The sequence below is a fragment of the Orcinus orca genome, chromosome 1 (assembly GCF_937001465.1).
Source record: "Orcinus orca chromosome 1, mOrcOrc1.1, whole genome shotgun sequence".
Lineage (NCBI taxonomy): Eukaryota > Metazoa > Chordata > Mammalia > Artiodactyla > Delphinidae > Orcinus > Orcinus orca.
The window spans coordinates 51,956,224-51,972,234 of NC_064559.1; the positions used below are offsets into that span (position 1 = coordinate 51,956,224).

Consider the following 16,011-nt stretch of genomic DNA (forward strand, 5'->3'; position numbering starts at 1 on the left):
CCATAGTGGCTGTACCAATTCACATTCCCACCAGCAGTGTAAGAGTGTTCCCTTTTCTCCACACCCTCTCCAGCATTTATTGTTTCTAGATTTTTTGATGATGGCCATTCTGACTAGTGTGAGATGATATCTCATTGTAGTTTTGATTTGCATTTCTCTAATGATTAATGATGTTGCGCATTCTTTCATGTGTTTGTTGGCAATCTGTATATCTTCTTTGGAGAAATGTCTATTTAGGTCTTCTGCCCATTTTTGGATTGGGTTGTTTGTTTTTTTGTTATTGAGCTGCATGAGCTGCTTGTAAATTTTGGAAATTAATCCTTTGTCAGTTGCTTCATTTGCAAATATTTTCTTCCATTCTGAGGTCTTGTTTATGATTTCCTTTGCTGTACAAAAGCTTTGAAGTTTCATTAGGTCCCATTTGTTTATTTTTGTTTTTATTTCCATTTCTCTAGGAGGTGGGTCAAAAAGGAGCTTGCTGTGATTTATGTCATAGAGTGTTCTGCCTATGTTTTCCTCTAAGAGTTTGATAGTTTCTGGCCTTACATTTAGGTCTTTAATCCATTTTGAGCTTATTTTTGTGTATGGTGTTAGGGAGTGATCTAATCTCATACTTTGACATGTACCTGTCCAGTTCTCCCAGCACCACTTATTGAAGAGGCTGTCCTTTCTCCACTGTACATTCCTGCCTCCTTTATCAAAGATAAGGTGACCATATGTGCGTGGGTTTATCTCTGGGCTTTCTATCCTGTTCCATTGATCTATCTTTCTGTTTTTGTGCCAGTGCCATACTGTCTTGATTACTGTAGCTTTGTAGTATAGTCTGAAGTCAGGGAGCCTGATTCCTCCAGCTCCGTTTTTCGTTCTCAAGATTGCTTTGGCTATTCGGGGTCTTTCGTGTTTCCATACAAATTGTGAAATTTTTTGTTCTAGTTCTGTGAAAAATGCCAGTGGTAGTTTGATAGGGATTGCATTGAATCTGTAGATTGCTTTGGGTAGTAGAGTCATTTTCACAATGTTGATTCTTCCAATCCAAGAACATGGTATATCTCTCCATCTATTTGTATCATCTTTAATTTCTTTCATCAGTGTCTTATAATTTTCTGCATACAGGTCTTTTGTCTCCTTAGGTAGGTTTATTTGTAGATATTTTATTCTTTTTGTTGCAGTGGTAAATGGGAGTGTTTTCTTGATTTCACTTTCAGATTTTTCATCATTAGTGTATAGGAATGCCAGAGATTTCTGTGCATTAATTTTGTATCCTGCTACTTTACCAAATTCATTGATTAGCTCTAGTAGTTTTCTGGTAGCATCTTTAGGATTCTCTATGTATATAGTATCATGTCATCTGCAAACAGTGACAGTTTTACTTCTTCTTTTCTGATTTGGATTCCTTTTATTTCCTTTTCTTCTCTGATTGCTGTGGCTAAAACTTCCAAAACTATGTTGAATAAGAGTGGTGAGAGTGGGCAACCTTGTCTTGTTCCTGATCTTAGTGGAAATGCTTTCAGTTTTTCACCATTGAGGACGATGTTGGCTGTGGGTTTGTCATATATGGCCTTTATTATGTTGAGGACACGCTGCTATATTTAAAATGGATAACCAACAAGGCCCTACTTACTGTATAGCACAGGGAACTCTGCTCAGTGTTACGTAGCAGCCTGGATTGGAGGGGAGTCTGGGGGAAAATGGATACATGTATATGTATGGCTGAGTTGTTCTGCTGTGCACCTGCAACTATCACAACATTGTTAATCGACTATACTCCAGTATAAAATAAAAAGTCTAACAAAACAGTTTTACTTAAGAATTTCCTTGATTAAGCAGTAAAAATGATTAATTTTATAAAAATCTTGATTCTCAGGTACATGTCTTTTTAGTATTCTATGTGACAAAATGGAAAGTATGCATAAAGTACTTCTGCTGCTTGCCAAAATATTGTGGCTGTTTTTAGAGAGAGCCATGTGCAATTTTTGTGTGTTTTGAGCTGAACTGGCCGTTTTTTTCATGGAACACTATTTGCACTTGAAAGATTGAACGAGAAACTATTCAGATTTGGGATTTGGTAGACATTTTCTCAAAAATGAATGTAGTGAGTTTGCTCTTTCAAAGAAGACAGGTATTAATTGTTGGAAATGGTAGAATTTGAGCTTTTAAGCAAAAATTAGAATTCAATAAAATTAGTAACCATCATTCTGATCATGACAACTTCTTAAAACTTTTGTGATGAGGTTGATGGTGATAGTAATGAATAGGATGTTTCAATGTTATATAACGAAGTATGTCAACATTTAGTGAAGCATGATTTCCAGATGATCAATGCCTGATGTTAAAAAATGCAAAGTACAGAATAGACCCATTCCAAGTACAAGATAAACCAACAATTTTTTTTTTTTTTTTTTGTGGTACATGGGCCTCTCACTGTTGTGGCCGCTCCCGCTGCGGAGCACAGGCTCCGGATGCGCAGGCTCAGCGGCCATGGCTCACGGGCCCAGCCGCTCCGTGGCACGTGGGATCCTCCCAGACCGGGGCATGAACCTGTGTCTCCTGCAACGGCAGGCAGACTCTCAACCACTGCGCCGCCAGGGAAGCCCTCCAACAAATTTTAATTTGACAGATTATGAAAATTTTGTCTGTGTGGTTTCAGATTTCAATTTACAGTTAACCTTTGTTGGGTTTTGGTGTGGTATCAAAGAAGAATATCCATAATAATCTGAGAGAATGTTAAAATATACCTTCCTTTTATACCTCCATATCTGTGTGCAATAAGATTTTCATATACTTAAACAAAAATAACATCACAGCAGATCAAATGCAGAATGAAGATTCTACTGTCTTTTTTTAAGCTAGATATTAAGAGATTTGCAAAAAATGACAATGTTACTCTTAATTATCTTTTCAAGGGTAGTTATTTTTAATAAAATATGTTAACATGAGTTTATTGTTATTTTAAAATTAATATTATAGTTTCTCAGTTTTAATTTCAAATATGATAAATAATGATAGATGTAACCCACATAACAGAGGTCTTTGGAGACGTCAGTAGTTCTTATTTTTTAATTAAAAATTATAAAATATACATAACATAAAACTTACCTTTTAAACTATTTTAAGGTGTACAGTTTAGTAGCCTTAAGTACAGTCACCCATTTCCAGAACTAGAACAACTTCTAGGTATTTCACATAAGTGGAATCATACAATATTTGTCCTTCTGTGCCTGACTTATTTCACTGAGCATAATGTTTTCAAGGCCCACCTATGTTGTAGCATATATTAAAATTTTATTCGTTTTTATGGTTGAATAATATTCTGTTGTATGTATCACATTTTGTTTATTTGTTCATTCTCTCTGTACTCCTGGTAACAATATAGGAGCCTTAAAAATGTAACTATTAATTATTGGTAATTTAAATAGCAGATTTACTGATTAAATAGTAAATCATATGGTATAGAATGTAGATATGTATAAAATATGAATTATGGAGCTCCTTTGCCTTTTATTTTGTGTAATTTAGGGAAGGAGAAATTCAACCCAGTATTTGAAATTCTGAGTCATTAATTTGAGGTAACCCATTAGTCATTTAACTCTTGCTTTCCCCATGATGTTAACAGTACTGGCTTCATAAAAGTTAATTTCTTTGAGTGCATAAGGTTTTTTTTAACACTGTTAATAATTACCTACATCAAAGTCATTCTTTCTTTAAGTTTACATTATAATTTTGTAACATCTTTATTGAAGGCTATTTCAGTTTTGCTATCTATAATTTTACCATTACCTTTATTGACCTGGAACCAAGCACAGTGGCTGGTACATAGTAGGTACTTAACAAATATTTCTTGAATCAATGAGTATTCTTAGGTGTACAGTAACACATTCTTGTATTATTTTTGTAGTTTATACCACTAAAGTCATCCAGTATTTGTAGATTTTACTAATTTCCTATAAGGTTCTTAAGTTTTATTTAACTTTGTTCCTATGTATTAACAAAGATTAGGCTTTCACTTTTAAAAGTTATAATACTCAAAAGTTTTCAGCACTATCATGCCATATTTTTAACCTTTATTAAGCTATAATAGAGCCAAAATTTTACTGAAGGCCATCATTTCCTGGCTTCTGTGCTTATGAATCAGACTGTAACTATTTCTTTGACTTTGGATTTGTGGTTTCGTGAACTAATTTAAGTGATGCAAAAGATGAGTCTTGTTAGGGGTTTCCTCTCTTAAAAGTGTAAACACTTATTGTAAATGCGTTTTCTTCAAGGAAACTTTTCTCTACAGTCTCACTTCATTATCACTTAGGAATGAAATCCCATCTATATGTACTAATCCCTACGTGTTGTATTATTTGTTACTCGTGTGTCGGTTTTTACTTATTTTTTCAAAATGTTCCAGAGGTTTTGAAGTATCTCCATTCTGACTCAGTGTTTTGCTAATTACTAGACATTTTCCTTTATGTAACTCTTCACCCACTTTGGACTTGTAAACGCTTACCCTTCCATTGGTTCCTTCTGGCTACTGAGAACATGAATGAGTGTCACATGCTTATGGTATTGCTTGTCAGAGAGTGGAATTCCAAGACTTCCTCTGTACATAGATCAGTTAAACTTTTGTGCTTCTGGGCAGAGGAATGGTCTTTGGGACAGCTCTGCTTCTACCTAATTGTTATGGCAGAGATCAGGACACATCGCTTTGCTGCCTGTGCAGTGAGGCCTCAGAAACTGCTCTACCCAACTTGACAGGTATGATATAAGAGTGATAGTTTGGGGAGGGTACATAATCACAGTAAACAAGCATGAATGGAGATTTCAAAAAATTAATATTATCTACTATTATCATCTTTATTCTTGGCCAGTGAAGCTTCATGTGGTTTTTTTTCCTGGTATTTCATAGTAGGGCCTTAGTAAGTACCTATTGAATGAAAGAAATGAATGACATATGATATTTTGTAGTTTTAAGATACATATGGCTTGGTATTGAGAGCAATTGATTTATCTAACCACCTTACACGTTTTTAAAAGAGGCGTTAAAAAGTATTAGTTTCTTAGGGACTTCCCAGGTAGTCCAGGGGTTAGGACTCTGCGCTTTCACTGCCATGGGCCTGGGTTTGACCCCTGGTTGGGGAACTGAAATCCTGCAAGCTGTGCGGTGCAACCAAAAAGAAAAAAAAAAAAAGTATTAGCTTCTTAGAGAATATGCAGTCAGACAAAGTAGAATTCTAGCAAGATAAGTGTTCGTAAAAATGCTTGGAAATGCCTAAACTGAAATTTTTGAATATTAATTTCTCCAATTACTACCTGACAAATTTCTACCTAGAAATTTCTTAAACTTAGAAATTTCTGCTAAAAGTTATTGAATGACTAATTGGTAAAAAGTGTTTTTAATAAAATTAAACATTAATTTTAATTAAACATTAGACATTGTTTAAACAGTAATTAAACATTAAACGTTAAATTTAGGAATTATCTCTGAATTTGAGTTTTATTCTGGATTTTAGCTTGTTTAATCCTGATAATTTACTTTGTACAAGCTGCTACTTCTATGTTTTACCTTATTTTTATTGTTTCCTACAAGTGTATTAGTAGAAAAAAGTAATAAAATTACATTTTCTTAATAGTCACAATGTATTTCTGCTACCTGGGTCCTATATTCCATAAGCAAAAATTAGAGTCTTCTGTTGTGTCATCTTAAGTCCATGATATACCTCAACAATAGTGAGTAATGAAAGATAACTCACTATCTAAGTTACCTCATGTATAGTAGTCACTTGACATTGTTCAAAAATAAAACATTCCCAGCCTACACACTTGTATTCTGAATCATCCAGATTTGACTGTTTTAAGCCCATGAGGAAAGTAGCATAGACTAGACCTACTGGATAACACGGTGGCATTTACTTCCTATAGGTCCTCCCCCCTCTTTTTGTCTTCATTCCTTAGCTTGCTCTCCCCCATTTAGTTCTTTAACTCTTTATGATTTAAAACATGTTCATTCCTGGCCTCAGGAAAATGTTAGGATGTTTCTTGTCTTTGGAAAATTTCCCCTTTTGTTTGGTGCTAGTGGGTAGGATGGTGTTTAAGTGGATATCCTGTGCAGGCGGATTGTACAGGAAATAGAGCCTTAGTACTGTGAGAACAAAAGAGTGGGAAGAAAGAAGAAACGAAGGAAATAAGATCTTTTTTTTTTTTGCGGTACGCGGGCCTCTCATTGTTGTGGCCTCTCCCGTTGCGGAGCACAGGCTCCGGACGCGCAGGCCCAGCGGCCATGGCTCATGGGCCCAGCTGCTCCGCGGCATGTGGGATCTTCCCGGACCAGGCACGAACCTGCATCCCCTGCATCGGCAGGCGGACTCTCAACCACTGTGCCACCAGGGAAGCCCGGAAATAAGGTCTTTTGACTTGACCAAAAAGACTGTAAAACCAGAGATGGGAAGAAGGGGATTGGGGGATAAAAAGGATTGTTTTCCAAGTTGTGGTTCTTTTAGTACTTTGGTCTCAGAATTGACTGTTTTCCTGTATTTATTATTTTTTATATATTACAGAAATGTACGGTATTTTTTAGCCTGTATATATGTTTTAAGTTTTCATAAAATTGTGCCACAGGTCTCATTCTCTTTTCTCCTTTTGTCAAATAACATGGTTTTAAGAAGCTGACTTGCCTTTAAAAATCCTCCTTTGAGCTTGATGGAGTTCCTCTCCAGTACAGATGAATCACATGTCATAGACATATTCTTGCACTTTGACAGTCTGTCATTCTACTATCGTCAGAGCAGAATTCCTGCTCATCCAATTTAAATGCTTTCTCTTCTCTGAAACCTTTTCTGACTGCAGAGTTTTTTTTCTTATTCTGTCCTCTCATAGCATCCTCTGTGAGTATAGCAGTATGCATGGTTCATTTATTCAACAGATTGTTTTCAAGAGCCTCTTATATGCATTCACTGTTTGGGGTGCTTGGAATTTATTAGTGAACAAAGCAGGCAAGAATATCTGTCCTCCTGAAACTAATATTCTAGTGGGGTGAGGTAATAGTTGATGTGAATGTGATGATAAATAAATTACATATTTTATGGTAATAAGAGTGATGGAGGGACTTCCCTGGTGGCACAGTGGTTAAGAATCCACCTGCCAATGCAGGGAACATGGGTTCGAGCTCTGGTCCGGGAAGATCCCACATGCTGCGGAGCAACTAAGCCCATGTGCCACAACTACTGAGCCCACTCGCCGCAACTAGAGAAAACCCGCGCACAGCAATGAAGACCCAACACAGCCAAAAAAATAATAATAAACATATTAAAAAAAAGTGATGGAGAGAAATACATTAGGAAAGGAGGCGTGGGGGATGTGGAAGTGTTGTCAGGAGTAGATGCATTTTAAAATAGGATGGTCAGAGAATGCCATACCAAGAGGGTAACATTTGAGTGAAGTGTCATGTGGATGTCTTGGGGAAGAATGTTTTAGGTGGATGGAAAAGCCAGTACAAAGGCCCTGAGGTAGGAGTGTGCCTGTCTTGTTCAAGCAACAGCAGGGATGCCAGTAGTCAGAATGAGGTAAAATGGGAGAGGAATAGTAGGAAGATGAATTGGGCAAGGTAAGTTGCAAAGGGCCTTGCAGGCCCCTTGTAAGGACTTTAGCTTTTATTCCAAGATAAGGAGCCATCAAAGAGTTTTGAGCAGAGGAGTAAAGCAATCTGACTTATGCTTTAAAAGCTGGTTGGTGTGTTAATAGTCAGTAGAGAGCTAGGATAAGAAGCATGGAGATCAGTTAAAAGTCTAGTGAAATAATCTAGCTGAGAGATGATGCTGGTGACAGGGCAGTAGTAGTGGAGGGGGTGAGAAATGGATAAATTCCAGATATATTCTTGGAGGCAGTGCCAATAGGATTTCCTGATGGATTGGATGTCGTCGTATTGGAGAGCAAAAAAGGAGTCATGAATGATTCCAAGGTTTTTTGTTTTTCTTTCCCCACCTTTATTGATATAATTGACATGTAACATTGTGTAAGTTTAAGGTATAATAATACATAAGTGTTGATTTGGTACACTTTGGTAATGCAAGATGATTACCATCATAGCATTAGCTAATACCTGCATCATGTCACATAATTACCATTTCTTTTTTTTGTGGTAAGAACAATTTCAGTCTAGTCTCTTAGCAATTTTAAAATTTATAATACAGTATTATTAGCTATAATTACTGTGTTATACACTAGATCCCCAGAGCTTATTTATCTTACAGTTTGTACTCAAACTTCCAAGGTTTTTGGCCTGAGGAACTGAAAAGATGGACTTGCCATTAACTGAGGTGGAAAATTCTGTGAGAGCAGCACATTTGGGGGAAAGAATGGATGCTAGTTTTTTATAGTAAGTCCAAATAATGTTATTTGTGATTTTTAATCTTTATATTCTGAGGCCCAGCATGGTGCGTACTGTATAGTAGATGTTCACTAAAATCATTAGTTTTGTAAATCTTAGATTTTAAATATACTGTTTTTCACAAAGTAAAGTATAAATATACAGTATTTGTTGTTTTGGGCCTGATAGGATTTAAGAGTTGGCTTCAGTGTCTACTTGATTACTGTTTCTGACTTGGTAGTACAGAAGTTCTTGTTGCCCTTGATTTTTTTTTTTTTTTTTTAACATCTTTATTGGAGTATAATTGCTTTACAATGGTATGTTAGCTTCAGCTTCACAACAAAATGAATCAGTTATATATATACATATATTCCCATATCTCTTCCCGCTTGCGTCTCCCTCCCTCCCACCCTCCCTATCCCACCCCTCCAGGCGGTCACAAAGCACCGAGCTGATCTCCCTGTGCTATGCAGCTGCTTCCCACTAGCTATCTACCTTACGTTTGGTAGTGTATATATGTCCATGCCTCTTTATCGCTTTGTCACCGTTTACCCTTCCCCCTCCCCATAGCCTCAAGTCCATTCTCTAGTAAGTCTGTGTCTTTATTCCTGTTTCACCCCTAGGTTTTTCATGACATTTTTTTTTTTTTTAAATTCCATATATATGTGTTAGCATACGGTATTTGTCTCTCTCTTTCTGACTTACTTCACTCTGTATGACAGACTCTAGGTCTATCCACCTCATTACAAATAGCTCAATTTCGTCTCTTTTTATGGCTGAGTAATATTCCATTGTATATATGTGCCACATCTTCTTTATCCATTCATCCGATGATGGACACTTAGGTTGTTTCCATCTCTGGGCTATTGTAAATAGAGCTGCAATGAACATTTTGGTACATGACTCTTTTTGAATTATGGTTTTCTCAGGGTATATGCCCAGTAGTGGGATTGCTGGGTCATATGGTAGTTCTATTTGTAGCTTTTTAAGGAACCTCCATACTGTTCTCCACAGTGGCTGTATCAATTTACATTCCCACCAACAGTGTAAGAGTGTTCCCTTTTCTCCACACCCTCTCCAGCATTTATTGTTTCTAGATTTTTTGATGATGGCCATTCTGACTGGTGTGAGATGATATCTCATTGTAGTTTTGATTTGCATTTCTCTCATGATTAGTGATGTTGAGCATCCTTTCATGTGTTTGTTGGCACTCTGTATATCTTCTTTGGAGAAATGTCTATTTAGGTCTTCTGCCCATTTTTGGATTGGGTTGTTTGTTTTTTTGTTATTAAGCTGCATGAGCTGCTTATAAATTTTGGAGATCAATCCTTTGTCAGTTGCTTCATTTGCAAATATTTTCTCCCATTCTGAGGGTTGTCTTTTGGTCTTCTTTATGGTTTCCTTTGCTGCGCAAAAGCTTTTAAGTTTCATTAGGTCCCATTTGTTTACTCTTGTTTTTATTTCCATTTCTCTAGGAGGTGGGTCAAAAAGGACCTTGCTGTGATTTATGTCATAGAGTGTTCTGCCTATGTTTTCCTCTAAGAGTTTGATAGTTTCTGGCCTTACATTTAGGTCTTTAATCCATTTTGAGCTTATTTTTGTGTATGGTGTTAGGGAGTGATCTAATTTCATACTTTTACATGTAGCTGTCCAGTTTTCCCAGCACCACTTATTGAATAGGCTGTCCTTTCTCCACTGTACATTTCTGCCTCCTTTGTCAAAGATAAGGTGACCATATGTGCGTGGGTTTATCTCTGGGCTTTCTATCCTGTTCCATTGATCTATCTTTCTGTTTTTGTGCCAGTACCATACCGTCTTGATAACTGTAGCTTTGTAGTATAGTCTGAAGTCTGGGAGCCTGATTCCTTCAGTTCCTTCTTTCGTTCTCAAGATTGCTTTGGCTATTCGGGGTCTTCTGTGTTTCCATACAAATTGCAAAATTTTTTGTTCTAGTTCTGTGAAAAATGCCAGTGGTAGTTTCATAGGGATTGCATTGAATCTATAGATTGCTTTTGGTAGTAGAGTCATTTTCACAATGTTGATTCTTCCAATCCAAGAACATGGTATATCTCTCCATCTATTTGTATCATCTTTAATTTCTTTCATCAGTGTCTTATAATTTTCTGCATACAGATCTTTTGTCTCCTTAGGTAGGTTTATTCCTAGATATTTTATTCTTTTTGTTGCAATGGTAAATGGGAGTGTTTTCTTGATTTCACTTTCAGATTTTTCATCATTAGTATATAGGAATGCCAGAGATTTCTGTGCATTAATTTTGTATCCTGCCACTTTACCAAATTCATTGATTAGCTCTAGTAGTTTTCTGGTAGCATCTTTAGGGTTCTCTATGTATAGGATCATGTCATCTGCAAACAGTGACAGCTTTACTTCTTCTTTTCCGATTTGGATTCCTTTTATTTCCTTTTCTTCTCTGATTGCTGTGGCTAAAACTTCCAAAACTATGTTGAATAAGAGTGGTGAGAGTGGGCAACCTTGTCTTGTTCCTGATCTTAGTGGAAATGCTTTCAGTTTTTCACCAGTGAGGATGATGTTTGCTGTGGGCTTGTCATATATGGCCTTTATTATGTTGAGGAAAGTTCCCTCTATGCCTACTTTCTGCAGGGTTTTTATCATAAATGGGTGTTGAATTTTGTCAAAAGCTTTCTCTGCATCTATTGAGATGATCATATGGTTTTTCTCCTTCAGTTTGTTAATATGGTTTATCACATTGATAGATTTGCGTATATTGAAGAATCCTTGCATTCCTGGAATAAACCCCACTTGATCATGGTGTATGATCCTTTTAATGTGCTGTTGGATTCTGTTTGCTAGTATTTTGTTGAGGATTTTTGCATCTATGTTCATCAGTGATATTGGCCTGTAGTTTTCTTTCTTTGTGACATCCTTGTCTGGTTTTGGTATCAAGGTGATGGTGGCCTCGTAGAAGGAGTTTGGCAGTGTTCCTCCCTCTGCTATATTTTGGAAGAGTTTGAAAAGGATAGGTGTTAGCTCTTCTCTAAATGTTTGATAGAATTCGCCTGTGAAGCCATCTGGTCCTGGGCTTTTCTTTGTTGGAAGATTTTTAATCACAGTTTCAATTTCAGTGCTTGTGATTGGTCTGTTCATATTTTCTATTTCTTCCTGATTCAGTCTTGGCAGGTTGTGCATTTCTAAGAATTTGTCCATTTCTTCCAGATTGTCCATTTTATTGGCATAGAGTTGCTTGTAGTAATGTCTCATGATCTCTTTTATTTCTGCAGTGTCAGTTGTTACCTCTCCTTTTTCATTTCTAATTCTATTGATTTGAGTCTTCTCCCTTTTTTTCTTGATGAGTCTGGCTAGTGGTTTATCTATTTTGTTTATCTTCTCAAAGAACCAGCTTTTAGTTTTATTGATCTTTGCTATTGTTTCCTTCATTTCTTTTTCATTTATTTCTGATCTGATTTTTATGATTTCTTTCCTTCTGCTAGCTTTGGGGTTTTTTGTTCTTCTTTCTCTAATTGCTTGAGGTGCAAGGTTAGGTTGTTTATTCGAGATGTTTCCTGCTTCTTAAGGTGGGCTTGTATTGCTATAAACTTCCCCCTTAGAACTGCTTTTGCTGCATCCCACAGGTTTTGGGTCGTTGTGTCTCCATTGTCATTTGTTTCTAGGTATTTTTTGATTTCCTCCTTGATTTCTTCAGTGATCACTTCATTATTAAGTAGTGTATTGTTTAGCCTCCATGTGTTTGTATTTTTTACAGATCTTTTCCTGTAATTGATATCTAGTCTCATGGCATTGTGGTCAGAAAAGATACTTGATACAATTTCAATTTTCTTAAATTTACCAAGGCTTGATTTGTGACCCAAGATATGATCTATCCTGGAGAATGTTCCATGAGCACTTGAGAAAAATGTGTATTCTGTTGTTTTTGGATGGAATGTCCTATTAATATCAATTAACTCCATCTCGTTTAATGTATCATTTAAAGCTTGTGTTTCCTTATTTATTTTCATTTTGGATGATCTGTCCATTGGTGAAAGTGGGGTGTTAAAGTCCCCTACTATGAATGTGTTACTGTTGATTTCCCCTTTTATGGTTGTCAGTATTTGCCTTATGTATTGAGGTGCACCTATGTTGGGTGCATAAATATTTACAATTGTTATATCTTCCTCTTGGATCGATCCCTTGATCATTATGTAGTGTCCTTCTTTGTCTCTTCTAATAGTCTTTGTTTTAAAGTCTATTTTGTCTCATATGAGAATTGCTACTCCAGCTTTCTTTTGGTTTCCATTTGCATGAAATACCTTTTTCCATCCCCTTACTTTCAGTCTGTATGTGTCTCTAGGTCTGAAGTGGGTCTCTTGTAGACAGCAAATATATGGGTCTTGTTTTTGTATCCATTCAGCCAATCTGTGTCTTTTGGTGGGAGCATTTAGTCCATTTACATTTAAGGTAATTATCGATATGTGTGTTCCTATTCCCATTTTCTTAATTGTTTTGGGTTCGTTATTGTAGGTCCTTTCCTTCTTTTGTGTTTCTTGCCTAGAGGAGTTCCTTTAGCAGTTGTTGTAGAGCTGGTTTGGTGGTGCTGAACTCTCTCAGCTTTTGCTTGTCTGTAAAGGTTTTAATTTCTCCATCAAATCTGAATGAGATCCTTGCTGGGTAGAGTAATCTTGGTTGCAGGTTTTTCTCCTTCAACACTTTCAATATGTCCTGCCACTCCCTTCTGGCTTGCAGAGTTTCTGCTGAAAGATCAGCTGTTAACCTTATGGGGATTCCCTTGTGTGTTATTTGTTGTTTTTCCCTTGCTGCTTTTAATATGTTTTCTTTGTATTTAATTTTTGACAGTTTGATTAATATGTGTCTTGGCGTATTTCTCCTTGGATTTATCCTGTATGGGACTATCTGTGCTTCCTGGACTTGATTAACTATTTCCTTTCCCATATTAGGGAAGTTTTCAACTATAATCTCTTCAAATATTTTCTCAGTCCCTTTCTTTTTCTCTTCTTCTTCTGGAACCCCTATAATTCGAATGTTGGTGTGTTTAATGTTGTCCCAGAGGTCTCTGAGACTGTCCTCAGTTCTTTTCATTCTTTTTTCTTTATTCTGCTCTGCAGTAGTTATTTCCACTATTTTATCTTCCAGGTCACTTATCCGTTCTTCTGCCTCAGTTATTCTGCTATTGATCCCATCTAGAGTACTTTTAATTTCATTTATTGTGTTGTTCATCGTTGCTTGTTTCATCTTTAGTTCTTCTAGGTCCTTGTTAACTGATTCTTGCAGTTTGTCCATTCTATTGTCCATTCTATCTCCAAGATTTCGGATCAACCTTACTATCATTATTCTGAATTCTTTTTCAGGTAGACTGCCTATTTCCTCTTCATTTGTTAGGTCTGGTGGGTTTTTATCTTGCTCCTTCATCTGCTGTGTGTTTTTCTGTCTTTTCATTTTGCTTATCTTACTGTGTTTGGGGTCTCCTTTTTTTTTTTTTTGCAGGCTGAAGGTTCGTAGTTCCTGTTGTTTTTTGTGTCTGTCCCCAGTGGCTAAGGTTGGTTCAGTGGGTTGTGTAGGCTTCCTGGTGGAGGGGACTAGTGCCTGTGTTCTGGTGTATGAGGCTGGATCTTGTCTTTCTGGTGGGCAGGTCCACGTCTGGTGGTGTGTTTTGGGGTGTCTGTAGACTTATTATGATTTTGGGCAGCCTCTCTGCTAATGGGTGGGGTTGTGTTCCTGTCTTGCTAGTTGTTTGGCATAGGATGTCCAGCACTGTAGCTTGCTGGTCGTTGAGTGAAGCTGGGTGCTGGCGTTGAGATGGAGATCTCTCGGAGATTTTTGCTGTTTGATATTATGTGCAGCTGGGAGGCCTCTTGTGGACCAGTGTCCTGAAGTTGGCTCTCCCACCTCAGAGGCACAGCACTGAGTCCTGGCTGCAGCACCAAGAGCCTTTCATCCACAGGGCTCCTTAATTTGGGATGATTCGTTGTCTATTCAGGTATTCCACAGATGCAGCGTATATCAAGTTGATTGTGGAGCTTTAATCCGCTGCTTCTGAGGCTGCTGGGAGAGATTTCCCTTTCTCTTCTTTGTTCTCACAGTTCCCAGGGGCTCAGCTTTGGATTTGGCCCCGCCTGTGCGTGTAGGTCGCCGGAGGGCGTCTGTTCTTTGCTCAGACAGGACGGGGTTAAAGGAGCCGCTGATTCGGAGGCTCTGGCTCACCCAGGCCGGGGGGTAGGGAGGGTCACGGAGTGCGGGGCGGGCCTGCAGCGGCAGAGGCCCGCGTGACGCTGCAGCCTGAGGCGCGCCGTGCGCTCTCCCGGGGGAGCCGTCCCTGGATCCCCGGACCCTGGCAGTGGCGGGCTGCACAGGCTCCCCGGAAGGGCGTGTGGCTAGTGACCTGTGTTCGCACACAGGCCTCCTGGCGGCGGCAGCAGCGGCCTTAGCGTCCCATGTCCGTCTCTGGTCTCCGCACTCCTAGCCGCGGCTCGCGCCCGTCCCTGGAGCTCTCTCAAGCAGCGTTCTTAATCCCCTCTCCTCGTGCACCAGGAAACAAAAAGGGACGTAAAAGTCTCTTGCCTCTTCGGCAGGTCCAGACCCCTCCCCGGACTCTCTCCCGGCCAGCCGCGGCGCACCAACGCCCTGCAGGCTGTGTTCACGCCGCCAACCTCAGTTCTCTCCCGGCGCTCCGACAAAAGCCGGAGCCTCAGCTCCCAGTCCCGCCCGCCCCGGCGGGCGAGCAGACAAGCCTCTCGGCTGGTGAGTGCCGGTCGGCCCGATCCTCTGCGCTGGAATCTGTCCGCTTTGCCCTCCGCACCCCTGTTGCTGTGCTCTCCTCCGCGGCTCCCAAGCTCCCCCACTCCGCCTCCCGAAGTCTCCACCCGCGAAGGGGCTTCCTAGTGTGTGGACACTTTTCCTCCTTCACAGCTCTCTCCCGCTATTGCAGGACCCGTCCCTATCCTTTTGTCTCTGTTTAGTTTTTTCTTTTGCCCTAACCAGGTACGTGGGGGGTTCCTTGCCTTTTGGGAGGTCTGAGGTCTTCTGCCAGCGTTCAGTAGGTGCTCCGTAGTTGTTGTTCCACGCGTAGATGTATTTCTGGTGTATCTTGCCCTTGATTTTTATTCCTCTTATAATGTCAAACAAGGGGCACTTTCTTTTATCTAAAAAGAAGGAAATATACTTGAACTGTTTGACAATCATTAAACCAAATAATAATCATAAAACATTGTAATGTGTTACCACTATCACTGGCAAGAAACATTTATCATTGTGGATGGAACATGTGATATTCAGTATAGAACCTAAAAAATATTAGAATATTCTCTGTACTTCTTTTCGGCAATTCTTTTCATTTTAATAAAGTAGCCCAATGGAAATTCCATTAGAGTAGATAATATTTCATTAGAATGGAGAAAAACATAGTACCTGAGACCAGTTTGAAGCATGTTTTATATGATATAGTATTTTGTTTGTTTGGTAATCCTAATTTGTTATCTTAGTATATATAATACAGCTGTTCCTATTCACTATAATTCTGCATTTAAACAAGAAGCAAGGTAATCTATTTCAAATTAACTTTTCAGGACATATGGACATATCTTCAGATTTGTTGTAACATTCTTAATGTAAAACAATTTAATTAGCTGTGAAATTTTTAAAATATACTCTTTTTAAGAGGAGGAAGGAATGTG

General features: G+C 38.5%; 1 protein-coding gene across 7 annotated transcripts in view; it reads left to right on the plus strand.

Annotated features, from left to right (window-relative positions):
* Positions 1–16,011, plus strand: part of ABL2 (ABL proto-oncogene 2, non-receptor tyrosine kinase) — a 115,842-nt gene that overhangs the window by 71,940 nt on the left and 27,891 nt on the right. Inside the window, exon 1 of one of the 7 annotated variants that reach the window (XM_004269802.3) lies at positions 3,964–4,740. The exons of 4 other annotated variants lie outside the window; for them this stretch is intronic. In XM_004269802.3, coding sequence (XP_004269850.1) covers positions 4,629–4,740 — 112 coding nt within the window. In that variant the 5' untranslated portion in view covers positions 3,964–4,628. Of the gene's footprint in view, positions 1–3,963; positions 4,741–5,619; positions 8,357–16,011 lie in introns of those variants that run through there. 2 more of the 7 variants (XM_004269807.2, XM_033428168.2) reach the window with 2 other exon arrangements.